Source organism: Saccopteryx leptura, chromosome 3 (assembly GCF_036850995.1).
Source record: "Saccopteryx leptura isolate mSacLep1 chromosome 3, mSacLep1_pri_phased_curated, whole genome shotgun sequence".
Taxonomy (NCBI): domain Eukaryota; kingdom Metazoa; phylum Chordata; class Mammalia; order Chiroptera; family Emballonuridae; genus Saccopteryx; species Saccopteryx leptura.
The window spans coordinates 22009971-22022468 of NC_089505.1; the positions used below are offsets into that span (position 1 = coordinate 22009971).

At 39.0% G+C, this 12498-nt stretch overlaps 1 protein-coding gene across 2 annotated transcripts in view; it reads right to left on the reverse strand.

Moving 5' to 3' along the window:
- The window catches only part of PEX3 (peroxisomal biogenesis factor 3), a 33604-nt gene that overhangs the window by 10977 nt on the left and 10129 nt on the right, over positions 1-12498 (reverse strand). The window contains exons 2-5 of one of the 2 annotated variants that reach the window (XM_066373088.1): positions 8901-9032; positions 5464-5545; positions 1616-1659; positions 68-192 (exon numbers count right to left, since the gene is read on the reverse strand). In XM_066373088.1, the coding sequence (XP_066229185.1) occupies positions 68-192; positions 1616-1659; positions 5464-5545; positions 8901-9032 (383 nt within the window). The remainder of the gene's footprint in view (positions 1-67; positions 193-1615; positions 1660-5463; positions 5546-8900; positions 9033-12498) is intronic. The other variant, XM_066373089.1, reaches the window with a different exon arrangement.

Below are 12498 nucleotides of genomic sequence, written 5' to 3' on the forward strand. Positions count from 1 at the left end.
TAAGTAATATCCGATTAAATTTTGAACCTTTTGAAACAAAGGGCAATATCTAGTAATGTCCACTTACAGTGCCATTTTTGCCAACTGCTGCATTATCCAGGTAAATATATCCCCCAATAATGTTTAACTGCACTCGCAATAGAACAACCAGCATACAAGTACTATATACAGCTACAATACTTCTTGTAAAACCTGCATAGAGAAAGAAAACCATTTGGTACTATTATTAACACCAATAAATGTGTAATATCACAAATCATTCCTATGGGTATTTTTCCATAAGATGACTTAAAAATACATTTATAACTGGTTTAAGTTCAAAGGTACACCAATTCAAAATATTTGTCTGTCTCCTTACAACTTTTTGATGTAGATTAGGTATGATCTCTTAATTAAAATAATAACCAATACATGGAGTGAAGGGTTATGTATTAGCTTTAAAAGGAAGACAAGAAAGGACTGGGAAGCACAGGGCGGCAGCCTCTGAGCTCTGACTTGTCCGTGCAGCTGTTCAGAACTCAGGAAAGCCTGGAAGAACTCCAGCCCTGAAAGGCAGTCGGGCGAAGGAGGATGAGCCCATGAAAGGGTCCGAGGGAGGTACAGATCCACAGGGAAACACCTGGGACGAGGTTTCACAGTAGCCCAGGACAGTGCTCAGACCCAGGGGAGAGCCAAGTTGCCATGAGGTCTAGTACCAGAAAAAGGTTCTGTGGATTTAGCAACTTAAAAGTTACTACTAATGTTGCAAGATCTGCTTGGGTGGAGACATGGGAGTGGAAGTCAGGTGTAGTGTGTCAAAGAGTGAGTGGGAGTGAGGAGAAGGGAATGTGGAAATCTCTAGTATTAGATGGGGTGTGACAATGTATACTAGCTGGAAGGAAATACAGGGTACTACAAAGGCTTAATTTATTTTCAGACAGAGAGGCATACGCATGATTCAGTTGATAAATATTAGATGAATGGATGGGAAAAGATAGGAATAATTAATAGTATGAAGTTCTAAGACATGGGTATATATGCCCCAGGGCAGCTCTTTGCTTCAAACTTTTATCACGAATGAAAGTTTGTATTCAATATCAAAGTAAAGTTACTATCTGGGTTGGAGTAAAACTTCTTTAAAGTATTACATTGCCGATAACAGTACGCGATACAGGCTTATGTACATTCTAGGACAGGTTTACATACTATCATACAATAACGATAATACCACCAAAACCATTAACACTCACTAAGTACTCTCTATGACCACATTAAATTACAACATATCCTGTAGTCCACATAGAAGGCTCTGTGTGTGAAAATGCTTTGTACCCAGTAAATTGTCATGGTAAGGTAAATTATCATTACTGTGTGCTTGTGCTATATTGGTTCTGCATTTTGTTAATAATATGAAATATAAGTTCATATGCCTTATTTATCTAAAATGTATGTTCACATACTTTACCTATTACATTGTAAACTCTTTAAGCAGTCCAATGTTCAACATAACTTAGCTTTTCAATATCTGGTCAGAAATACATTCTGCAAGCACTCAATAATTGGTATTCTATGTCACATAACAGAGTATAAAAATTTTCCTTTTAAAGATGTACAGTCACAGAATATGTGAGCTTACTTATTATCTTCAGATCCTCCCATATTTCTAGCTTGTTTGAAGGCCTAAAAAATCAGAATATAGAAAAATAATAATCACATAATCTAACAGAAAACTTTGAACTTTATAAAAGTATATTTAATTATGGTTTAATAGGGTAACTACAGAAAACAAAGCTCACAAAATATAGTAAAAACAAGTGTAATTTCAATAATCAGTGATAACTATTTACATTAGTACAATGGTATATATCCTTCCAGACATTTTCTTCTTTCTGAGCATATGAATATGTATTATAAAATCATACAGGAAAAAAGTCTATTTCTTTCCTTCGTTTACCATTTTACATATAATGAAGTAGGTCCTATAATCATTGCAAGGTAAATAATAAAGTGGGGTTTTTTTTTGTTTGTTTTTTGTTTTTACAGAGACAGAGAAAGAGTCAGAGAGAGGGATAGATAAGGACAGACAGACAGGAACGGAGAGAGATGAGAAGCATCAATCATCAGTTTTTTGTTTTGACACCTTAGTTGCTCATTAATTGCTTTTTCATATGTGCCTTGACCGTGGGCCTTCAGCAGACCGAGTAACTCCTTGCTCAAGCCAGCGAGCTTGGGTCGCTGGTGAGCTTTGCTCAAACCAGATGAGCCTGCGCTCAAGCTGGCGACCTTGGGGTCTCGAACCTGGGTCCTCCGCATCCCAGTCCAATGCTCTATCCACTGCGCCACCGCCCGGTACGGCTAAAGTTTTTTATTTTTTTAAAGCCTCATTACAAATACATGAATTTAAATATACATTTGATATATTTCAACTCACTGTAGTTAATTCTCGCTGATGTTCAAATTGTTCATCTTTGACAAAGGTGGGGAACTATTCAGGTTGGTTCCTGAATTCTTTTGACATGAGCCCATTTAGTCTTTGATGGCCTCCTTGGTTACTGACATGAGAAGTGGTGTGTTTATTTTGTTCATTTCTTGTGCAGACCTGAACTCAGCCATTTCTCCAAAGTCCTACTTCCTGGTAGCAGGAAATGGTAGACTGAGATGGCAACCTTCAGTCAAGGATACTCAGTGCTACTGGGTGGCAATTCCAAACTAGTAAATATATGTGTATTTATATATTTATATGAACATACATTCAAAGAGATAAAATACTCGTACTTCTAATTCTTTAGTGTCACTAAAATATCTACTTAAAAAATAAACTAATCCATTCAAAGTGTTCTTCTACCTCCCTTGTGATAAATGTTTGAGATTCGTTGTCACTGAAACATCACTGCCACTAACAATCTTCAATAAGAATGCCAAGTGCTAAAAACAGTGATGGATGCTTATGTCATTATAAAACTGAGAAAATAAGACCACCAAATCTTTTATTTAGTTCTGATTAGTTATCATAATTATTTTAAAGAGAAAATTAACTTGCTTGACAGGCTTACAAGAGACCTTAGTTGACTGAAAGCTAATACAAAAGCAATCCTTAAAAGCCTTATTTAATCACACTTTGTAAGGGCTCAAGCCCCTCTTCACGCAAAGGTCTTTCAAAAAAGCGCTTTTTACCCTGCACCACAAATAATAATTTCAAATCAAAATAAAGACAAGGAAAAATAATACTGAGACATAAAGAGGAGACAGTGAATGGAAACTTTTGTCCGTCTTAAACCGTTAGGAACTTAAGAAAGTCTCCTGTGTATTGATTAAGAAAAGAGGAATGATACCTTTTATTTAAAAGTGGTTCAGGATTGGCTTCAAAATTAATCCCTGTTAGTTATATGAACTAACATAGAAACTGAACCTTATATCTGTAAGTAATGGTGAAGTTATGCCAACTTCTAAGATGATGAAATGTAGGGGGAATTCCTTATCACTAGCATTATACTATAATCAGATAAAAAATACCCCAAGTACACAAATCCATTGTTACTTTGGGAGGTATTTTCTGAATATAGAAAGTGTTTCAAAGAAATTTTCCAGCTTGCTATTGAAGCTGTCTGAGCAGTACACCTGCCTCACAAGGATATTGTGAAAATGCAATGAGAGCAAGTGTGAAAATTATTTCAGTCTGAAAATTAAATGGAGGCATGTACGTACTTCCTTCCCCCGGTAGTGGATGACGATTACAGGGACAGAGAATATTTCTGTAAGGCCACAAGGATCAAAATGTATTTACTGAAGCCATCAGCCATTTCCCTCCTTGTTCATTAAAATAAGAAGCCATTTCCTTCTGGAATTCTTCTTCAATTTACACGACATCACACGAAATTACAATATCCTAACACATGCTGCAGTCCGTATATGAGGTCCTGTGTGTGAAAGGGCTTTGTACCCAGCACACTGTCATGGTAAGGTAAATTACCATCACTGTGTGCTCATCTTATATTTGCACTTCATTTTGTGAATGATATAAAAGGTAAGTTCATATGCCTTATTTATCTAAAATGCACGTGCACATGCTTTACCTATTAAATTGTAAACTCCGTAAGCAGCCCAATGCTCAACATAACTTAGCTTTGCAGTATCTGGTTAGAAACACTCAATAATTACATTTCTGAACAATATCCAAGTGATACGGGGTCTATTAATATCAAAATGAGAATGCATATAAATATTCGTTCACCTAAAATATTTTGTGCATCAAGGCATAGAATAAAGACGACAAAATAAAATATGAATTCAATGATATAGTTCGTAAGTATTTTTTCTAAATAAGCCTGTATATTATAAGTTTAATAGCTTTAATTAGAAAGAAAAATAAAAATGTTTGAAAAATATTTCAGGTGCCTGTATGAACTTTACGCACAGTGCATAAATGAAAAGTGTTCCGGGCGCCGGGACAGACTCTACGCGCAGTGCATAAATGACAGACTCTACGCGCAGTGCATAAATGAAAAGTATTCCGGGCGCCGGGACAGACTCTACCCGCAGTGCATAAATGAAAAGTATTCCGGACTTTGGGACAGACTCTACCCGCAGTGCATAAATGAAAAGTATCCGGACTTTGGGACAGACTCTACCCGCAGTGTATAAATGAAAAGTATTCCAGACGCCGGGACAGACTCTACGCGCAGTGCATAAATGAAAAGTATCCCGGGCGCTGGGACAGACTCTACGCGCAGTGCATAAATGAAAAGTATTCCGGGCGCCGGGACAGACTCTACGCGCAGTGCATAGATGAAAAGTATTCCGGGCGCCGGGACAGACTCTACCCGCAGTGTATAGATGAAAAGTATTCCGGGCGCCGGGACAGACTCTACCCGCAGTGCATAGATGAAAAGTATTCCGGGCGCCGGGACAGACTCTACGCGCAGTGTATAGATGAAAAGTATCCCGGGCGCTGGGACAGACTCTACGCGCAGTGTATAGATGAAAAGTATTCCGGGCGCCGGGACAGACTCTACCCGCAGTGTATAGATGAAAGTATTCCGGGGCGCCGGGACAGACTCTACGCGCAGGTGTATAGATGAAAAGTATTCGGGCGCGGGGACAGACTCTACGCGCCAGTGTATAGATGAAAAGTATTCCGGGCGCCGGGACAGACTCTACGCGCAGTGTATAGATGAAAAGTATCCCGGGCGCTGGGACAGACTCTACGCGCAGTGTATAGATGAAAAGTATCCCGGGCGCTGGGACAGACTCTACGCGCAGTGTATAGATGAAAAGTATCCCGGGCGCTGGGACAGACTTTATGCGCAGTGTATAAATGAAAAGTATTCCGGATGCTGGGACAGACTCTACCCGCAGTGCATAAATGAAAAGTATTCCGGGCGCAGGGACTACGCGCAGTGTATAAATGGAAAGAACGTATTTCGGGCGCCGGGACAGAATCTGTGCCCACTACACATAAACAGAAACAGTGCGCCTTGTGCTCACCTGCTCTTCAGCAGCGCCGTGAGGCTCTCGGAGTCCAGCTGCTGCATCAGGGCCTCCCTCAGTGTTGGAAGCATGGACAGCACTGTAACGCAGACAACACACAAGACGTCACAAGCGATACGCTTGCCCTCATTGAGAAATGCACGCTGTTTCAGTCCATACGACACACTGTCAACTAGCCAGGGTCGGGAGGGAAGGGCAGGGCTGGAGTTTTCAAATTATTGTTATTAATAATATACTAATAAATACATTAATACACCAATAAATCCTTTAACTGCTTATGTTAAGTGAACAGAATTTTATATATGCTCGGATGACAGCAATGTAAACCAGTACCCATAGAAAAGAAGTATGAGAAGAATTATTCCCAGATGCTAACTGTGGTGGTCTCTGGGCTATGGATTATGGATAAATCTTTTGTTTTCTTTTGCTCTTCTTTTCTGTACTCTCCAAATTTTCTTTACAATACAGGTTTATTTCTGAAATAATAAAATGATTAAAAACAACATTGTCATCTTAACTATACTTTTTGCTTCATATTTTATTTCTAATTTTAGAAAAACATGTATTTACTACATACTGCAAAGTGATAGCACTGATTATGACCCGGGGAAAAGGACACCTGGCTGCGGGGAAGAGAAGCTGCGCTGTAGTTCCGGCTGTTGCCTGTAACTCCCAAGAATAACATGAAGATAAGGTGCAGGGCTCTACGGGAAAAGTTACATGGAATTTAACTTTGCATGTGATTTGTAGGAGTGAGTTTGTTTACGGCTTTATGTATGGTATAAGAAATGTTGGGAAAATGTACCTGTGTAAATTTAAAATGAGTTTATAACACTAAATAACTAATGATAAGATGAAGAAAATGTTAAGAGTTTACAAATGCCACATTCTAAAAGGGAAAACTTTAGCGTACGATTTTTATTTCTTGACTAGGCGAGACAATAATTACAAAATCCACATTATTTTTTCCATAGAAAATTAAGATTTTAAGTGATGCTACACATTTATTTCGGTACTGTGCTATGTAGCTTCAGCTATTTCCTCAAGTTATATGATTAAATTACCTAAGGTATTTAGACTATTGACAAAAGTAGTAGCTTAGAGCCAACTGAGTAAAAGGTGGCTTATCTCTTAGTGTACTCGGTATCTATCTATATTTGGCCAAACATGATATGCTACCTTATCCAGAAAAGGCAAGGCTAGAGTCCTCCATTCAGCAAATGAAGTTAGTAGGGAAGTGCTTTAAAGATTACATAGTGTAACAACAGGATCTGAGAGGAGTCTCTTCAATAATTCTCCTGAGAGGGAAGAGCTTTTCCCTTTCCATTTCAGCCTACTGAACCAAAGACAAGTCTATTCTTCCCCTCTAGCCATCTGTATGAACACTGAACAGACACGCTTCTGTAGCTAGATGAATCCAGAATCAACATCTTCTTTAAGCTATCTGGTCTCCTGACAAGCATCCACAGTCCAACCACAAATCACAAGTCCGCCCTTTACCAGCCATGAACCCGCATGACCATGAGCAAGTTACTTAACCTCTGTGCCTCCATATCCTCGTCTGTAAACTCAGGAAAACACTAGATCTACCTCACAGGATTGTTGTAAGGATCATGACATACCAAGCACTTAGAACAGGGCTTTGCACCTGGAAATGCTCAATAAGTGTTAGTGCTTATTATTATCCTTATTCAGCTTCTGACACATTCCAGTTGTACCCTCTTACCATGTGAGGGGCAGAAAGGACCTGTTCTCTGACTACTGCAGAGCATGCTATAACTACCTTTGATCTGAACCACAGACTTGATCACTGAAGTCTAAGATTAAATTAGAATTTCCAGAAGTCATAGCAAACTATTTGTTCATAACAATTTATGCTCAATTAGAACTCTCAGTCCTTAATCATATATCCTGCTTCCAAGCAGGCTTGGAAAATTCTCTATCTGTACAACTGACTTTTAATGCAGACAATGCTTTTATCCTGGTATAGCACTCATATGAGACAAGACTTTTGCATCCTGAAACTTCGTTTCTGGGGTCAGTTAGGCATCCAAGCACTTTGTCATGTGTATATTTGATAAGAACTCCTCCTAACTCTTTAGGAAAATCGTGAAGAAGATGAAGTCAATGGTCAGGGCACAGAGAATTTTATTAGATGCTATCTTTGAAGTTGGAGATAACTTCTCAGACAGAAAAACTAGCTATATTTACCCAAAAGTACTAATATTTTTCTAGTATATCCATTACATCTTATTCAAACTGATAGAAATTTAATTATATGAGTTTTAATTCCATTATCAATGTGTACCAGAAAGCTAATTGGGAAAGTTTTTCAGTGAGCCTGTGCTCTTACTGTGCCTTATCCAGTATTTATGACTACTATTTGCTTTATAGAATAAAGTATTATAGTTTTAAGTATAAAAATCACACTCCAGCTATAACTTTGGATGTGTCTCTTAACCTCCTTAAGCTCAGCCTCTGTATGTGTCAAATAAAACTGAACTAAAAATTAAGTCCTTTTAACTCTGAAAATAAATTCTTTTAAAACGGAACAAAGAGAATTTACCTTTATCAATTTGTTCTAAATTAACTGTTCTTGAAAAAAATGTTAGAGAAAGGACGATGCTGTACACAACTGAAAACTAACGTAAGACCTTGTTCTTTGTGAATGACTTTGCGATGGCACCCTCCCAGGAGGGCACCAGCCCTGCAGGTTCAATTACCGTTCATGAACACCGCCTGAGTGTACGCTGTTGTGCTGGACTTACAGGTCTGTAATTGCTGACTGTAAATTTAAAGAACTTACAACTCTTTACCTAGACATCTAAGGCCCAGTGGGATCAGGCCATCAGCCGCCTTACTGCCTGTCACTCTGTCACTGCTCTGGGTATCCAGCCCTTGTGCTGTTTCCTGAATGTGCCAAGCTTGTTCCCACCTCAGGCATTCTGGCCTTTTGCATGGCTCCCTCCATTGCATCATTGCTTTCACCTCCTCAAAGAGGCCTGACTTCCCTATCTTAAAGAGCACCCCACCCTTCCCACAGCTTTACTCCCCTTAGAGCAGCCATCACTGCCCCAAATTATTCATTGGTTATCACCTTTTTCTCTGATAATATGATATCTAGCACATACACTCAGAAGGTCAAGGATTTTTTTTTATTGTTCACCTTCTTATCCTTAGCACTGGGTACCCCAAGTTGTTTGCTGAATGAATAAATAAAATCAGTAAATAAATATTTATATTATAAAATGATTTATATTGATTTTTAAAATCCACATTAAGTGATGTATTTCAGTTAAATCATGTAATAAGTATTTACTAAATGTTATCATTCTTCCTTTGCCTTTTCGTCTCACTTTGGTCCTGGAGGTATGCAAATTAATGCCAGTCATCAAATAACTTTATATATGTATAAATATTTCTCTTTGCTTTACCTGTCATATTGCAAGTCCTCTGGTTACTTTCAAAATGATACTGTCGTCGTGCTTGGGCGATATATTCTGCAGCCTCCTTTTCTTGTATTTCTCTGATTTTCTTCTGTCCATATTTCCCCAGGATATATACTCCTAAAATTGTAGATTTAAAACAAGCTAGTGGCTTAATCCAATTAGTGTATTAAGATTTGCAGACAGTATTTTAACCGGCTTTGTTCAACTATAAGGCTTACGTTAGCAAAAAGCTAAAAATTACAAGTTTTAAAAAACCTAAATTAGCCCTGGCTGGTTGGCTCAGTGGTAGAGCGTCGGCCTAGCGTGCGGAGGACCCAGGTTCGATTCCCGGCCAGGGCACACAGGAGAAGCACCCATTTGCTTCTCCACCCCTCCGCCGCGCTTTCCTCTCTGTCTCTCTCTTCCCCTCCCTCAGCCAAGGCTCCACTGGAGCAAAGATGGCCCGGGCACTGGGGATGGCTCTGTGGCCTCTGCCTCAGGCGCTAGAGTGGCTCTGGTCGCAACATGGCGATGCCCAGGATGGGCAGATTATCGCCCCATGGTGGGCAGAGCATAGCCCCTGGTGGGCGTGCCGGGTGGATCCCAGTCGGGCGCATGCGGGAGTCTGTCTGACTGTCTCTCCCCATTTCCAGCTTCAGAAAAATGAAAAAAAAAACCAAAAAAAAAAAAAAAACCTAAATTAAAGAATTATATAAGAACTGTGACCCTAAAAGAGAAGGAAAAGGAGATTGTCATTTTAACAGCCAAAGATAGACATAAGGACTACATCTGAAAAACAAAGGAATTAAGTCTACATAGAGTCTGGCGATGCCTTCAATAGTAAACTGGAGCTTCTCTAAATGACCAGCAATAGGGAATTGCTTAAATAAATTACAGTCTATCCGTATGATGATCTCTAATGTTGCTATTAAAAACCACATTACTAAATAGTTAATGACTCAAGGAAATATCATGCTATATTATTAGATGAAAAAATAAGATCCTGGAAGTTTTGCTTTTTAATGTAAGTAGATACATGAAAAATCAGATGGGCTTTAATTTTTAACATACAATAAATAATGATTATTGTTGAATAGTGGGATAGCGGGTGATTTTTTTCTGTCTGCTTCTCTATTATTTTCCTTATTTTCTTCAATCAATATATAATACTTTTAAAAAATATAAGAGAAAATGTAGCACCAAAAAGGACACTGGGACTTCATTGAGCTTATAGGACAAGTTTATCACGTTTTATCTTTGCTTGCTAACAGATGTTTTTGTGTGTGACAGAAAATGTCATTAGTACCTGGCAACAAAGTGGCAGGGGAGTACCTAACCCTCACCTTGACAGTCAGAGGACTGTCTGGGTCCCCACATAGCTACCAGAAGGAACCTAAGGCCTGTGCAGGACTCAAACCGGCGATTTCCAACCTCTGTCATCTCATGGCTCACATAAACTAATTACTAAAATTCTGTGGCTAACCAAAAAGTATTATTTTTTTTGCCCATCTGACAAAAGAAATAGGTATATTTTGATTCATTCACACTGGACGACTATTGTGTTGGCTGTTACCATTTTTATATTTGACAATCTAAGGGAAAAAAGGTCAGTGCCCCTGACCAATAGTCAGATATTGCATGTTTTGCAAACTCTTTTGTGGCACACTGGTGTACTACAGCAGAATGGCTGAACATCACTGACTGCTCTAGCCAGTGGCACAGTGGACAGGGCACCATCTCAGAGCTCCGAGGTTGCCGGTTCGATCCCAGGGTCAGCAGCTCGATCTCAGGATTGCTGACTGCAAGGTCACTGGCTCAATCCCGGGGTTGCCAACTCGATCCTGAGGGTGCCGGCTTGACCCCAAGGTCGCCGGTTTGAGCCCTGTTCACGACGGATATGAGAAGCCATAGGTGGTACAACTAGGTAGAACAGTGAGTTGATGGTTCTTTCTCTCTCAAAATAAAAGAAAGAGAAAGAAAATCACTGACCTAAGTAACTGAATTTGATCTGTTTGTCACAGGTGGGGATGAGGCATTCCTTTAGGAACTGCAAAGATATATTCTAAATTATTTTCACTAAAATAGCATTATAGATGAACTGGTAACATTATGTTATGTATTCTTAACAATGATAGTTCATGAAAAGTGTATGTGCTACAATTAGGCAGAAATAAAGTATGATTTCTGTTATGTTTGAATTCAAATAAAGGCATTATAAAAATGCTTAAAGAACAAATCAAATTTCATATAAGTGTCATTATGGTGGTCCCCTAACCCAAGATTGCTGTTCTTATCAGAGGAAGTTCAGACACAAGCATGTGTAGAGAGAGGACGATGTAAAGACACAGACAGGGCTATGGATGAAACGGGGGTTCTATAACAAGTCTGACTAAAGGCAACCTCACAGGGTGACTGGATCATAAACTCCTAACTGGGCAAGCCATGGTACAGTCACACTCAAACCTATAAAAAGTTCATCTTTACCTTACGCAAGCCCTTCCATTGTTCCTGTGTGTCTAGGTTAACACATTTTTAAATGGCAGAGTAATCCTCTGTTTTCCACACCTCAGAGCAACCAGCCCGGCGGGAGCACATAATCTGGTTAACTACTCTGTACCCTGCTTCCCCCCACCTTCACGCAACCTTCCTTACAATAGTGTGGTGACCGCTGGCGGTGGAGGAGGGGGAGGGCAGGGGGGATGAATGGTGATGAATGACGGTGTGAAAACACAATACGGTATTCAGATGATGTGTTGTAGAATTGTGCTCCTGAAACCTGCATAATATTGTTAACAGTGTCACCCCAATAAATTCAATAAAAATAAATAAATATATAGTCCTCAGGTGGGAAAAAAATGTATAAAAGAAACTGTAAAATGGTCATTCTTTGGAACATCTCCAGAGACCTTGCTTCCTGGCATGTCGTCAGTTTAGCTGAAATAAACATATAAATTTCTATAGGTTTGAACGTTTCTTATGTCAACAGGGAGGAGATGGCAATCTCTAAGCCAAGGTGTGGGGCCTGAACAGATTCTTCTCTTACTGCCCTCAAAAAGAACAAATCCTGCTAACACTGATCTTAGCCTCCAGATCTTTCATAAAACGGACTGATGGGACTATGTGAGCATTAAAGTTCCTCTGCAGCTATGACTTTATTTATGAATAATGAAAAAATTCAATAAAGACCTCAAAAAATAAATGTAAAACATTTTGAGGTTTCCTTTCAGAATGTTGCTGGGAAAGCATAATATCTTCTGGTCTTTCCATGTTATACATTTGGTTCCTAAAAACCATTTCTCAGTCTCCTCTTCTGGATGAAAATCCCTTTGATACAACCATTTCACTAAGTTAATAATTTCAATAGAAGGTTGAAAATAATCCATTAACACTGTTCCTAATCCAACAGACTACCAAACCCTGCTATTCTAATTCTATTTCAGAAATATTTTCTAACTTTCGCCACTTTACACCAATTCCTCTACCACTGTCTTTAAAAACTCTTGTGGCATACTCATTTAACTGAATATTAATATACTTATTTAGCAACTTCCTAACTGTCCTCTTTCGTTTCTGGTCTTACACCTTTCCAATCCATCTTTTATAC